The sequence below is a fragment of the Lissotriton vulgaris genome, chromosome 7 (assembly GCF_964263255.1).
Source record: "Lissotriton vulgaris chromosome 7, aLisVul1.2, whole genome shotgun sequence".
Taxonomy (NCBI): Eukaryota; Metazoa; Chordata; class Amphibia; order Caudata; family Salamandridae; genus Lissotriton; species Lissotriton vulgaris.
Genome location: NC_141695.1, coordinates 1,689,298,930 through 1,689,315,396, shown reverse-complemented (window position 1 = coordinate 1,689,315,396; position 16,467 = coordinate 1,689,298,930). Strand labels below are relative to the sequence as shown.

The window sequence follows — 16,467 nt, the reverse complement described above, 5'->3', positions numbered from 1 at the left end:
CTCCATAACCACTGCCTCTAGATTCATTTAGTTTTATAGTGCCACTAATAACAGTTTAAGATGTCAGAACACTTTAGATCACACACACTCCACAGAGACAATCAATCATGGTGTGTATACCTGTCTATAGGACATGTTACATAAGACAGAGGCCTACAAGGAGTAGGAGTCACATGGCATCCATACTGGTAGGCAGTATAGTTTAAGAGTGCTTGTCCTGGAAAAGCACAAATTCAGAATTTAAAATGTAAAACCATTGTTAGGTGTTTTCTTCAATAATAAGAATTGAGTTCTACCCAAATGAACCCCTTTTGCAATATTAGGACAACGAAACACTAGGCAAAAAACACATAGCTCTAATATTTTCCTTGCAGTTTGCATGCAGCTCTTTGATGGCAGTTATTCGCTCACTGCTCTATATTAGGATTTTAATTTATAAACTGCAAGTAACAAAAGGATCTCTGACAAAAGCGGTAACGCATTGACCTATTTATATTATATGCACTTTGTGATGTGATAGGGACATATTCTTTGCAGCAGGCATATTAATCCTCTGCGCTACCTTATGATGAGTCAAAACTTTCACTAAATAAAGCTCCTGTCTCTCTCCAGGAAGAACATTAATCACCGGAGTTGTCATTTTTATTGATGCCTGAAAATTGCTTAGACAATGTACGCGGCCTCAGGTTCTTTTGAAAAGATGAACATGGTGCCCAGATCCCAAGTCAGCGCCCGGTGCGGTGGCACCGATTGCACCGTCCTAGAGCCGGCCCTGATCCGATAGGGCCTTTGTTTCTCCTTGGAGTATTGAATCACCAGCATGAACGGGGATAGAACTGTCATAAAGTTTAGTAGGGCTTCACCATAAGTTATCAGATTCCAGAAATAGACCACAGCCATGGACAGAAGTGGGTACAGAGCAGTAGTGGTCGGTGGTGGGAGTGCTGCCGGGCGGTGACTTCGGGCGGGGGAGGGGCAGGGTGGGGGGTAGTAAACTACAGAATACGGCCAAATGCAGGTAAGTAAACATATAAATAAATAAAATGAATGTAGTTGTGCGCACTGCATCGAATTTGGCGATGCAGTGCGTGCAACGAAATTTGTTTTATTTATATGTTTACTTACCTGTATTTGGCCGTATTCCGTAGTTTACTACCCCCCACCCTGCCTGTCCCCCGCCCCACGTCACCGCCTGGCAGCACTCCCACCACCGACCGCTACTGGTTCAGAGAATAGGAAACACAGACCAAATGCAGGACAAGCTCTGGCAGTGCCATTTGATGAACATATCATTGAAAGTGCCTCTTCAGTCACTGGTGAGTTTAGGCACTCAGTAAGTCATCATAGACTCACTGTCTCATTTATCCTGGCTCTCATGCATCCATTCTTTTGCCCACCAACTCACTGTTGCATTTATCCACTTACCCATCCACAATAAAACAGACACACAAACTCAACAAACATATGCAAGATGAAGTAAAAAATAAAAAAATAAAAAAAATCTACTGCCCCCTAAACGTGCCAAGCTTATGCTTGCAATAAAAAAGAAATGATACATAGTAACCGGACGCTACCTTGCAATGGTATTATACATATTGTATAGTTGTTTAACAGTTCCAACATGGCTGTCATATTTAGAAGCTTTGAGGTGGCCATCTTGGCGAGGCAAACAATATACTCTTTACACAATACTATTTCAAGATGGCTGCTCAGTAAATTTTGCGCTGCTACTCATCTTTGAATATATTGTGCATAGCGTAGCACTCTTGATCAGAGGAGGCATTCATAATGCTTCTAAATGTGCAGTGTCAATGACTAGATGCAGATATGGCCAGCTGAGTGTCCTCCTTCAAGGCTTGAATCTAGGGCGGCATCCTCTCAGTGGCCACGGCCCCACCATACAATAAATAATATACATGAAAGGTGCCAGTGCCTCCCTAAAAGGGTCCCAGTTAGGATGAAAAAACTATTAAGAGTAACCTAATTTTCAATCTTGTAACTTTTTATTGGTGACAAAGACAGCACTGGAGTAATCAGCAAGGCATCAAACTACTCCTGACATCAGGAAGAAGAAAAGAGACAGGCAAATCCAGGAGTAGATTCCAGAAGAACAATGCTACCTGCTAGATGCAAAAACAAGGGGAAAATAAAAGCAAGTAACAAGAAAAACTGTGTGTATAGATCAGGGAACAAATTATTTGCAACACATTTTCCTCACTCAATTGCCACCTCTATATATAGTTCAAACAGGAATTAAAATGATAGCAAAAGACTCATATCTAGGAAAATCCTTCCGTTAAGGTTTGAGCCTACCTCTTTTCAGAAACTCTGGGAGTTTGATGAATGAACGAAGTTGGAGTCCATTTTTGGCCTTTCTCACACTTTCTACACAGAATTACGCAAGTTATGCCCATCCCGAGCCTTAACACAGTGTTTTGCCAATCCACACTTAGTCCTATTGGCCTTAGCATATGCTTTTCATAATAAATGTTAGTCCTACTGCCTTTGCACTGCAGTCAAGCTATCCTGGCTGATGAGACTGAAAGCGCGAAACCGGTCCTAGGATGCTTGTTTTCAGTCCAGGAAGGACCTGGCCTGGCAGTTCGGGCTGGACTGTTCCCATGGGGCACAGGGTCAAGACTGATTTGCATATGGCTCTGCCCAACTGGAATGGCTTGTTGAGCAAAAAAACAATGGATTTAGGCCCAGATCTCTGTACTGGGGTGAATGTATAACATTGTTCTGTATTCTGTCCATCAACTGTTGTTTTTGCATTAGTCCTACTGCCTTTGTCAGAACGTTTCATAACACAATCGTCAGAGGTATGGTATCTACAAACTTTTTCCAATAAACAGTTTGGGCCTACTGCCTTTATCAATGGCCTGCCATCATAACAAACTAAGAGCTACAGTATTGCGCATACGTTTTTCCATAAGGCAACCATTAGGCATACAGTCATTTTACAAAAAAATATGCTAGGCTTCCTGCCTTTGTCATACCTTTTCATAATAAATTGATCAGACCAATAGCCTTGAGCATTGGTTTGTCACCGTAACCAACACAGTCCCGCTGCAGTGAGCATACATTTTTATACAAGGCAAAAAGTGTAACACAAGCACTCTTTTTCCTTAAAAGCACTAGAAGCACAAACTTTCTACACAATCAAACTGTATACTCAGTGAAATCACCATGAAGGCAAAGTCAAGCCCCTCTCTCAGCAGTGCTTCTTAAATGTTTTTTTCTGTTGGTCAAATAATGTCAAGCAACAGCTGCACTGTCAAGCCAGCCCTAAAGGAATGCAGAGATAATTCAGCATTGACACTGGAACACAGTGCGATGACCAATGAGTCAGGGAGACAAGGCACTGCAACAGGGAGTTACATGTCCTGGGACTGACACTTCGAGCCTCGGATGAGAAATAATGACAAATGACAGGACAGGAAAATACAGGAACAAGGAGACAACATCACTGAAGAACAAAACATGGACCTTCACAATAGGGAAAGAAGACACCTCACAGACATTGGCCAAGCAGATACAAACATATGGACAGAGAGAACAGATGCCAGTAGAGTGCAACAAGGAAACTGGGAGAGTGAAGCTTGAAAAAGGAGAAAACACTGAAAGAGAAGACTGTAGCAGGGCAGGAAGACATGTACACCTTGAGAAGAAGAAATACATACCAAGATGGTGACAGGTAATGAACACCACTAGAACAGGGAGAAACAAACACTTGGACGAAATGATAGGTACACCGGACCGAAAGATACCAAGAAAGGAGAAACAGGAGCAGAAGAGGAAGTCACACACAATTGAACAGAAATAGAAATACAAGAAGGGGGCACTTGCACTCTGCAGAAAGACACCAACACTAAGCCAGAGAAACACAGACATGATCTATTCCTACTGGGACCAGCAAGAACAACATTGAAACAAGATGAAGAGGACATTGATAATGCAACATAAAAACACTCACACTGGAAGAAAGGGGTACAGGGAGCACACCACTCAACACACAAATATAACAATAAGAACAAGATATTTAACCAATCAGAAAGAGAAACCCTTCAGAACAGTGCAGGTGTCGGTAAGGGGGGATCATTGGACTCCTCTTAGGTCCCAGAAACTAAATGAGCTGACATGACAACTGTGCCTTGAACTTCAGAAGGCAGCATAATCCTCCGATAGATTGGTATTTATGATATAACTAGTCTAGGATTCTTTTCAGAGGCAGCTGGTTGAGTCTTTCTGAAATCATTAAGGGCCCGCCTGATTTAGATCTTGGAAGACCATTTGCTCAGTCACAACAGGGACGGATATCCAGTTCACCAAAATATAAATCCCATTATATCCTGTGGAATTTATATTTTGTCGGACAGGATATCCATCACCGTTGTGACAGAGTAAGCCATCCGTCAAGATCTATATCAGGCCCTATGTGTGCCTGTGAACGATTGTGACAATCAAACAGTGTTTTGATCTCATCTAAATCTTGCAGAAGATGAAATGAATGTGGTGCAGATACTGAAATTGTGTTGAGGGGCCTTCTGTTTATTTATTTATTTGTGGATTTATTGAGCGCATACGAATCATCCCCAAGGGGATCTCTCGGCGCAATACAAGGAAAAGGATGGTGAGGATATATATTTAAAAGAGCCATGTAGTGGGAGAGTTAGAATGTGGGGTGCCTCAGGGCTCGGCCCTATCCCCACTGCTGTTTAATTTATACTTACAGCCTCTGATTGCCTCCCTGGCGAGTATGGGCTGCACAGTATACAATTATGCGGATGACACGCAGTTGTTGCTGAGTGTTGACAATACAAACGCCGCCCAACTCCACACTCAGAATATCTTGAGACACACGGTCCAGTGGATGACAGGAAACCTCCTAAAAATCAACCCAGATAAGACTGAGGTGCTGGTGATTTCATCTGCCACCTCACCATGGTGTGACCTCTACTGGCCCGCAGAGCTAGGTCCAGCCCCAAAACCCAGCCTGAACGTGAAGAGCCTGGGGATCAAATTGGACTGTGACCTCTCTATGGTCAACCAAATTTCCTCAGTAGTGGGCAGCTGTACTAATATTATCCGACAGTTACGGAAATTAGTGCCTATCATTTCCCAATCTATGCTACGTTCCATCGTCGCAGCCATTGTGATCTCACGTATAGATTATGGAAATGCCCTCTACCTTGGCCTACCAAAAACCCTGACAAATAGGCTACAGGTGGTGATGAATGACGCTGCACGTCTTATCTTCAGACTGCCAAGACGCACTAAAGCATTTCCCCTGCTACAAAGTCTCCACTGGCTCCCTATTAAGGAGCGAGTGGAATTTAAAAACTTGTGCATAGCCCATAAAGCCATCTATGGCATGGCGCCCGCATACATTAAAGACCGTCTGGCAGTGTATAGCCCAAAGAGAGCTCTCAGATCCTCAGACTCTCAGCTACTAGTCTGCCCTCGGTACAAACTTGCCACAAGGTCGGAAGAGCTTTTTCGGTGCTGGTTCCTCACCTATGGAACACATTACCTGAGCCACTACGTAAGGAAGGAAACCTCCTACGTTTTAGAAAGGGGCTGATAACGCTGTTATTTAGGAGAGCCCTATGAGCCACCTAGGCTAGTGGATGCCCTCTGTATTGTTAAAGTTGTTGTTTACCATCGATTCCCGAGCGCTTAGAGGCCTGTAGGTGATTGAGCGCGCTACAAATCAAAAATAACAATAACAATAACAATGTCTTCAACAGTCTCTTAAAGTTGGTTAAGTCACCACAGGACCTGATATTTTGTGGAAGCATATTCCAATGGCTAGCTGCCAGATAGGAAAAGGCTCTACCGCCATCACGTGCCTTCCGTATTTTCTGGATGCACAGAAAATTGGAATTGCTGGATCTCAGTTGTCGGGCCGGCTGATACCACCTGAGTTCACATCACTGTGACATCACATTATAAAAGTAAACGCTTTCTATGTGGTGGAAACATTATTCCCCTTGGTGGAACCTCTTTTGAAATTAAATTAAATGAAAAGTGGTATTTATAAAGCGCCTGGCTACTCCAACAGAGTGTCCCGGCGCTACAGGACCACCAATTAGAGACAAAAAAAATCAGAGTTCACACCAGTCGCACTACAGCAAACATGGGCGTTATGTCGGGAAAAGCCAAGTTTTTAGATGTCTCCTAAAAGTAAGTAGGCCTTGAACTAACCTAAGATGAAGGGGTAACCTATTCCATAGGCGGGCGGCCAGTACTTGAAAAGGGCGTCCGCCTGCCCGTGAGTGAGAACATTTAGGAGTAAGTATCAAGGCTTGTCCAGAGGACCTCAGGGCACGATGTGGCACATAATGTTGTACCCGACCCCTAAGGTAAACAGCACCTGTGCGGTGAAAGGCCCGAAACGCCAAGACCAATGCCTTAAACTAGATCCTTCTGCGTATTGGGAGCTAGTGTAGAGTTTTCAGATGAGTGGACATGTGTGCTCTGGGTCCCACCATAAGAATAGCTCTGGCCACAGCATTCTGAGCCACCTGCAAGCGGTTCAGTATGTATCTCAAAGACCCAAGTACAGTACATTACCATAGTCAAGCCTGGAAGTGACCAAGGCTTGCACTACTGTTTTCCGGTGCTCAACAGGCAGCAGAGGAAGGACGTTTTTTAGCATTTTCAATATGCGGAAGCACGTACCAACAACAGCCTGAATTTGGGCTTTCATGGTTAAGGTGTTATCTAACTTTACCCCTAGGTTTTTCACAACACTTACAGGGGCCGCAGGAGGAGACATGGCACCAGGCCACCAATTGAGTCATGATTCACAAGGAGGACAGCCAAAAAAGATAATCTCTGATTTTTCAGGGTTGGATTTCAGTTGATTGAGCTGCAACCAAGAGAAATCTTTCGACAGACAGATGTTTATCTTCTCACAATTGAATCACAACATTTATCAAGCATGAATAGCAGTTAAGTTTCATCGGCGTAGGACACTATCTTATCACCGTGCAACTCAACTAAAAGAGCAAGAGGGGCCACATACATGTTAAAAAGTGATGGACTCAAAATGGACCCCTGCGGGACTCCCACCTTCATTGGACGGATGGAGGCCGAAAAAGGGGGGGGGGGGCAGATTTCTTGATGTCAGTCAGCAAGGAAGGAGTCAAACCACTTAAGTACTGTGCCCCTGATGCCACAATCCGATGGATTTAGCAAAAGCCGGTCATGGGGCACGGTATCGAAAGCTGCGGAAAGATCTAAAAGTATCAACACAGCACTTCCTCCACCATCCAGTTGCCCTTTTATAGTTTCAGAGACTTCCAGTAAAGCTGTTTCAGTACTGAGATTAGTCCTAAAACCAGACTATCCTGGAGAATATGGTTAGCCTCTACATACTCAGTCAGTTGTAAATTAACATTTCTGCATGGGTTTTGAGAGAAATGGCAGCAGTGAGTTGGACCTGTAGTTTGCAGCCACTTTGGGGTCGGCAGAAGGCATCTTCAGCAAGGGGATGATTTTGGCCCTTTTCCAGTGGCCAGGAACCAACCCCTGTTGCAATGAGGAGTTCAAAACCAAATTCATCGCAGGATTTAGGATCTCTACAATGTCCTAGAACGTTTTTGCAGGGCACGGATCTGAAGGACATCCGGACTTCAAAGTGTGCATTTTTCCTATATCTCCCATTAAATGTGGTGATGATCCACCCCGTGCCTCATCCTGGAAATCATTGTCTGGAGTACATTTCTGAGCAATTCCAGGGTGAGATAGTCAAATCAGAGTTTGTGGGCATTCACATATTTACAAGGCAAACTGTGTTGTAGAACACTCTCTTGCCACCTGGGATTTACCAATGCAAATTTCTTTGCACTCGTGGTGGAAATATCTACATTTCTAAATCCATTCGCACCTTCAAATAAACCTTTTGTGAATATAAGGCAGGAGTAAATGAGGAATTGTTTGCCATAAACATACTTTTATGGACAAAAATACTTCTGTGAATAGCGCCCAATATGTGCACAAAGAAGTCATGCCCATCATTTGTGGCTTCCCACGACTCCCTGGCCTGTGTGAGAATTTTATGTTGAAATATGTGGCAGCAATGTCGAGTGCATGATACCAACTAATACTACATCGCAAACATCTACTTCTATGTACCTTGAAGATAGATACTTTTTTTTCAATTCTTAACTCCACATCTATGAAGCTTTGTGATATAATCAAGGCACGTAGATGTGAAATTAAAAATAGTAAATTAAACATACCTATCTTTACTGCATATGATGACATAGTGGTACTACATCTTGCACTCTTTATTGCTGCATGACACAATTTATTACATATTATTGTGATAAAGCACACAGTCAGGCTACCCAGTTTTTGTCCACCAAAGGTTGAGCTAATTCAGGAGCAGGTACTCTGCTCTGCTCCCATGCCACTTTATTGCTTTTGTAGCCTTGAAGTGCCTTTTCTTCTAGGCCATTACATTGTTTACCTGTGTATATAATTTGGGCATACAAATCTTAAACAAGTCCTTCCACCAGTCAAAGCAAGGCATATGATGCAAGGCACATATCAGCAAAACTTATTACACCTCTTTATTTACCCATCTGTCCCAAGTAACCAACCTCCATCATATCCCATTTGTAGGGCACCGGAAATTATACAATTCTGGAAGTTCTAAATAATTGTGGATTTACAGCACTTGGCACATAATCCACCATCTGCTCAGTAATTACAGATTTCAGCAAATAAATGTGTTTCTGTCTCAAACAGATCAAAAGTTACTAAAAAATAGAGACAAGTAGTGACACACAGTGGCGAAACGTTTGCATAAGTTAGCTGGTTACTTTCAGTTACTGTTTGCTGTATTCAGTATTAATCAAGTACTAAAATAACCCAGGCATGCCCAGACATTAGTAGTCGCTGTTAAAATAACAAAATAGCAAATCACCGCCATGGAATGTGTTGCATTCTGCCACTTTTTTTCTTTTCTGGGCACAGTTAAGTCACAGTTTATTTAACACTGTTGCATAAATTGGTCCTCCTGTGCTGCATAATTCCAGTGGCCCTGCCAACCGGACTGCCTGTAGAAGGGGAGGGGCCTGGAGTGCCAATGGAACAGGAGCCCTCATCCATCGTGGTCCAGTGCCAGAGGTCCACCCTAGGCCTGGCCCAGTTTCTTGCCATCAGCAGTAGATTTGGATGGGAAGGTGGGTCTTGCATTCTCTTGACACTTTGAAAGGTCTGACCGCAAACCTTTTCCTCGTAGCCCCGCTAGTCAGCAGCGGTTAAAGGGCATAGCCCTGCCCCCTTTGAGGCACCACTCTCCCCCCCTTGCCTCTGCTACTAAAGAGTTAACTGAACATGGTACATGAAAACAGGAGTTTGATGTTTTCATGAACATTGTCAATGCAGCAGGTCAGCCCTCTCGGCCACCTCTACTGGCTCCTTATGACAGGAGAGGGGGGGGGGGGGATGAAGCAAGATCCAGCCTACAGCGTTGTTTCAAATTACAACTCTATAATAATAATAATAATAATAATAATACAGTCATTTATTGAGTGCAAACAACCATCCCAAAGAGGTGTCTCGGCGCTAGAGCGACAGGTGAAAGTCGGGAGACAGCAGTGAACAAGTCACATAGGATTAAGCTAGGTTAAAAAGCCATGTTTTAACTGCCTTCCTAAATTATGTTTCAGAGGAAATCTGATGCAAGGAATTAGGGTGGGAGTTCCATAATTTGGACACTCCAAACATAAAAGATCTTACACCCTCCCGGGTTTTCTTCACTCGTGGAATGCAAAGTAATTTCTGGGAATGTTATCTCAAAGCACGCGCCCGCCTGTAGACACCTAGCCTCTGCTTCAAATAGCAAGGGCACATTCCACGAAATGCCCGAAAGGCTAATGTTAAGGACTTAAATTAGATTCGCTTGGCTGCCGGAAGCCAATGTAGTTCTCTAATAGCTGGATGTCTGGATTGCGCATGTCTGAGGGGCGTACTTCAACCACTGTCTACTCACACTAGTACAATCCATTTTATTTAGCAAACATACTGTGCATACTCAGGCAGCACAGTAGATCTGCATAATATTCCTGTCAGAGTGCACCTCAGAGACTCAGCTTGAGTTAAGGTGCATGTGAATGTATTTGAGAGTAAATGACAGTGAACATGAGTGGAAATCTGAGTTTGAGAGAGTCTATGAATAAGTGTAAGTTAGTGCGAGGGAGTGGGTGAAGGAGTGAGAGTGCATTATAAGGAGTTAGTGATTGGAGATTGCGAAAGGGTGTGGAAGAGCATTTGGTGTGTAGCTATCAATGGAGCAGCAGGTGCAGTTGCACCTGGGCCCAGAGTCATTGATTGTGAAAGGGTGAGTGCGTGTGTTTGTAAGTGAGAGTGAGAATCAGTGAGTAGGCATATATTTGTGGGCGAGTAACTGTGAGTGGGAGTGAGAATGAGTCAGAGAGTGTGAGTTACAATGGGAGAAGGGAAGAGAGTTATTGTGAGAGGGAGTATGAGTGAGAGGGAGTATGAGTGAGAGTGAGTGAGTGAGTGAGTAAGAGTGTGTTTATTTGCATGTTTATGTTTCTGAGTCTGCCACTGGCCATGTCATACTCAATATAATTCTGAAATTATGGCGACACCCAAGATAATTTTAAAAGTGATTGAAATGTAAAGCGCTCGGACACCCAAATATTTGGGTCATGTTCGCACTATACAAAACACCAAAAATAAATAAAATAAATAAACATGCTGCCACTGGCACATTGGAGGTAATTCACGCCATAAGATAGGTCTCACATGGCAAAATGCAGGCCACGACAAACAAAGTAATTCTTGGCATGGCCTGTGTGAAAAAATGCAGAAATACTGGAAGAAATATGTGATATAAAAGGGACACCAATGGCAAAAGGCTGGTGCTGGCATACTGGAGACAATTCTTTGCCTTAGAAATGGCAGCCATGGCGCATTGTTGACAAGTAAGCGGGTTGGGTGAAGCAAACTGTGATAAAAGATTGCCTCTAAAATACTGGAGGTAATTTTGGAGATATGGGCCATCCATGATGTTGGACAATAGTAATGGTAACATTCTGGTATGTAAAATTGTGGGTAATTACTACTATATGGGGTACCCATAGCAAAATGCTGGTATTGGCATAATGAAGGTAATTTTTAAAACATGGCCAACTCTCAAGGCAAATTTAGAATAAATTGGAGTGAAATTATGGCATATATTGAGCTCCTTCACTTATGAAGATTGCACGCCGCCACTGGGTTAGGTGATTTTTAGGCTGATCAAAGCTGTCTAAAAAGTGGGAAGATGGAACTGGGTCTGAGTAGTCATTGGGACAAGTCTTAAAATGTAGACGTATTTGTAAAGCGCACTGATATCCCGGCAAGCAGTGTGTCCTGGCACTGTACTCATACCGCTAGGGAACCCGTCCTGGCTTTTCCCCGTGAAATGTCCACTCCTGGGCATCCCCGGGGTGCAACCAGGCATCCCCAGCGCTGTAGGGGGCCGTTGTGGAGGCTAAGCAAGCTATTGCCCAGAGTTGCAGCGTGGGACCCATGATTAGAATAGGCACTGAGGCGAGAATATCCAGTCAGCGGAATTTATGAGCCAGAGACCCCCGAGGCAGGAATCGAACCCTGGTCCCTGGCCAGAACTCTGCATCAAGGTCTGCCGCTCTAACCATTGAGCCACACTCCTCCACTTAACCCGGCCTACCCTTTACAGCCCATTGTTGCAATCAATTGGATAGGTCAATAACAGTACCATTGATGAGAAAGATATAAAAAACATTCAGAGGAAGAGAGAAATTAATTATGTTTCTGTTTCTTTCTATTGAAAAGTCAATGACTGGAATGCAATGTACTAAAGTGCACATCAGTATTACTGCACTTGCTGTATACTACTCAATGTATAGTTTAGCGCTGTGCAGTAACTGCAAGAAGACTCATGGCGCTATAAGAAAATCGCAAATAAATGAAGAAGAAATCAATAAAGTGAACTGATAACCCATTCTGTACTCACAGTGTGTTGAGGTTCTTGAGTTTGCTGAAGGTTTCCTGGTGAATGTCTCTGATGCGGTTAAAGCGCAAATCACTGAAATAAAATAGAACAAATAATGAGACCAACTATCAGATAAGTGACATCTAAAGAAACAGAATATATGAAACAGCTCTACCCAGAGGCAGAGAGACCTACACACCTTGACCTTACCTAAGTTCCACTTTGTTTTCTGCAAATGCATCGTTCTCTAAGATGTTGGTTGAACTATCAGGTTGTGATCATTCATTTATTATTTGGACATTGATGATACATGACCTGTTACTTTCACGCCCCTACTGACATTGCATTTCATTCTTTTATACCCTCAAACTGTTCTGCATGTATGAGGAAAGTTTGGGCACCTGTAGCCCATGCAATGTAAGATCCAGTGTTGTGAAGGAAGCTTGCACTGCTGTAGGCCATGGTCTATGAATACCAGTTCGTTGTTTGCAGGGGAAGCTTGCACTGCTGAAGGCCATGATCTATGAATACCAGTTCGTTGTTTGCAGGGGAAAGAATCTTTCACGTTTGCTGTTTGAACTGTGTGCATTCTAGTATCTATGCAAGGGAAGCTTATACTGCTGTGTTCTATGCTATATACATTCTAGTCTACATATGAGGGAATCTTTCCTAGTTACTGCCCATACTGTATAACTACTGATAGTCAGATCGCCACAGTTGCTCATTTATTATGGTTTTTCAAAAGTCTAAATAAGGAGAGAAAGTGGTTGCTTAGACCAATATTTCATATCTTGGCAATGAGTACAATCCAAGATTTTGTTGTTAGTTGATTTCTTGGCAAGATCTTTAGCTAAGCAGCAGTATTGTCAGATATTTGAAATTTGTAAGTAAGGGTCAGGCTGCATGGGCTGGTGTTTGTTGCTCCTGCCACAGCTGTAGTATTTGCCTGAAACGCCCACAACGCAGATGAAGCGATTACCCCTGATTAACCAGTCTTTTACTTTCTGTTTATGAGATGTCAGGCCTCAGAACTTCTGAACCAAGGCTGAATGATTCAAATTAGAGTTTGCACATACTGTAATTTTGGTGGTAATGAACAGTTCTTTTAATATATTTTATTATCACTGAATTTCTTTCTGTTGTTTTAACTGCCTACACAATAAATATTTTTAAGGCCTAAGTTCTTGACTGGCTAGACTCAAGATGGCATAATCCCGTCTTGCCAGCAGGCTGAATTTGACAGATAAGGACGTTTTATCTCCTATTGTGAGAGGCTCATCCTCAGACTCAAAGGACTCCTGATCACAGGACAAGCAGTGCAGACTTCTAGCCCTGCCTACAGCAGGAGTTCAACCACAGGGAGCACAGCAGCTGGCTGGATGTGTAAACTCTGTGGATTCTTCCCTCTTTTCAGCAGCATTTTGTTTTGTCTACCTGCATCACAGCTTCTAGATGTTGTTGTCTAAGGACTCCGATTATCTTTTTATTTAAACAGATGCTGCAGGTGTGCTATTCTGACCCGGGCACGCAGAAACAACTGAAGAAACTTGGCACATCGTTCAGGTCAAAGTAACCTGTTTGATCCTAACTTATTTACTTTAAATGGTATCTATCAGAAGCACTGTATGTGTATGTTTTAAAATAAATATTGAAATTCTGCACTGCTTGTTTCGATATTCCTGGCCCTGGTTATGAGAAAGTATTTTCTAGGTGCAGAGACACAGGGCCCGATTCACAGAACTAACTTAAGACAAAATCCTAAACTTACTACCATTTTCGTATTCACAGAAGGCACTTACTCATTTTGGTATTCACAGAAGACACTTACTCATTTTGGTATTCACAGAAGTTAGGAGTCCTAACTTTAGGACTCCAAAATGCCTTCTGTGAATACCGAAAGTCTTAAAATTAGGATTTTTCTCAACTTTACTAAAACTAAACTGAGAAAAATCCTAATTTTAAGACTTTCCGTATTCACAGAAGGCATTTAGGAGACCTAAAGTTAGGAGTCCTAACTCTACTGCTCCTAAACTGAGAAAAATCCTAACTTTACAACTTTCGGTATTCACAGAAGGCATTTAGAAGTCCTAAAGTTAGGACTCCTAACTTCTGTGAATACCGAAATGAGTAAGTGCCTTCTGTGAATACGAAAATGGTAGTAAGTTTAGGATTTTGTCTTAAGTTAGTTCTGTGAATCGGGCCCATTGGGTGGTTGGAATATACAGTTTCTGGACGCTATCTCCAAGCCTAAAACCACTTATTATGAGTAGGGCTACCGTTTTTAAAGTATTGATTTTTTTAGTCATTTCCATCTGTATTTATTCATATTTATTTTTTGTCAACTTTATCTATATTTACCTATAATTATTATGGGTATTGTGGAAAAAATAAAGCTGAAACTGGTATGTTTCCACATTTATTTAACCAATAAATATGCATTCATGCTTGAATGCCTGCCAGGTTTCAGTGATATGAACACCCACAGAAGATAAATCAATGCACTTGAATGAAAATATGCACATTTCAGTATCATCCTTGTGCATCTCTACTGCTGTTTAAGCTTCTGTACTAAAATCCCTTTCATTTTTAACTCCCTTAGTTATCAATCCACACAGTTATTGGTCTGGCAGTCATGGGAAAATGTATCACTGAAAAAGCAAATAATTTTAGTTTTTATCCACATTTAAAAATAAACACAGGCAAGAAAATAAATGGTTTTCTGTCTGTATTTATCTGTAAAAAATCAGTAAAAACAGAAAACAGGGAACCTTAATTATGAGTAAATTTCCATTGAATGGGGAATAACCAAGCATACCAGTATTTTCCAGGAGAAATTCCACACAGTATTTCTCTTTCTGTGGAAGTAATGCTCTCATTTACTACCTATTGTGAGCTGGTGCTAAATGAGAGTGGGGCACTGGGGCAGAACAGATAGTGGAGTTTCGCGGAGAGTACAGGAGGGCGTGGCAGGTAGGGTCCTTGCATGCTCCCCGTGCCTTGGAAAGGGGTTGTTTGGGGCAAGGCAGCGGGCTCTTACACTTGCAGTCCAAAGCCAATGTGATTTTACCAGTTTTATTTTGGGTCTGTTGTTTCGGCATATGGGAATCTACATACGGGAACACTGTGCCCATTATGATAGGGTGAGCAGTATCCCACCCGCTTATACTGCCCTTCTCAACTTGCTACTGGGGCCCATGTGTTCAGTTTTCCATGGCATTACAGTGAAATTCATAACACTTTGCCTTTGTAAAGATGCATTATTTTTGTTGGCACTAGAAAGACAACCCTGGGCCAGGTGCTATTTAAATAAATAGCCCACCGGCACTGAAAGGAATGGCAAGGCCTGATTACGAACTCAGAGAGTCTGTGAAAGGATCATTGTGAGCTCCCCAGTGTGCAAGTAAGATCTCCACCAAGGTAGGATAACTAGGAATAGATTGAAAATACCTTTAGGGGAGCGCTTGTGTAATGTAAATCAGCATTTTGCGGCACAAGCGGCATCACTGATGAACCTTTGCGTGCAAAATATTTTTATGCTTAAAGTTGACATGAACATAGCAGTGCTTAATTTGGGCCGGTGGTTTCCGGTGCTTGGCACCAGCACTTAATTTTCAACACCGGCGCTTGTGACAATCTGCCACAAGTTGGCGCTGTTTAGCTAATTTAGAGATAAGCACAAGAACAGTTAATTATTTATTCAATATACATTAAAAATTACTATTACCTGCGCCCACGCCATTCTTACAGCTTTGGGGGCCTAGAATAGTCTGATTGTCACATTTGTAGGAGTGTTATGGTTAGTAGTTGTGTTATTACTATCATTGGCAGCACTAGCAGGAGCAATGTATGGTGCAAGCTGTAGTGGCTTCCTGGCGAGAGCCCTAACACTTATTTTTTTTCTTCATATTAAGCACTAGAACAATGGTCTAAAACTACGCTGCAACGCAAAGCACCAACCCGCTATGATCAACGGAAAGCCAGGATAAATGGGTGGAAAGAGTGCAAACACTCATTGGTTTTCAATCAAAGCCACTCCTACTAAAGTAGTGTGATCTGACTTTGCATTAAATCCTAACACTAAATGGAAGCAGACACATGCAAGGGTCCACCGGAATAATCATGTAATATTGCATTTTACATATTTCAGAAAATTACACATTTTTGAGCAGTACACCCTTGACTTGTTGTCCTCTTGTTAACTTTATTACTGCAGGGTGTATCTCGATTACATGCTCCAGCAAGGTAATGCTGACTCACCTCTGCACCATAGCACAACCCTTACACAACTCTTTATACATATGGTGCTGCTTACATTTGTTTTCCATACATACAACACATCACTGCAGGTTTACACACAGCGCTGTGTGCCAGAACCTCCTGAGACAGAGACCAGCCGCCGGGTCCGGGGTCGTCCACACACACTGCCCTGTACCAGTTTTTTGAGTGAAGGAACCACACACTGCTGC

General features: G+C 42.6%; 1 protein-coding gene across 1 annotated transcript in view; it reads right to left on the bottom strand.

Moving 5' to 3' along the window:
• Window positions 1–16,467, bottom strand: part of LOC147706323 (peroxidasin homolog) — a 191,176-nt gene that overhangs the window by 156,802 nt on the left and 17,907 nt on the right. Inside the window, exon 2 of the mRNA XM_086932802.1 lies at window positions 12,023–12,094. Within this exon, the coding sequence (XP_086788928.1) occupies window positions 12,023–12,094 (72 nt within the window). The remainder of the gene's footprint in view (window positions 1–12,022; window positions 12,095–16,467) is intronic.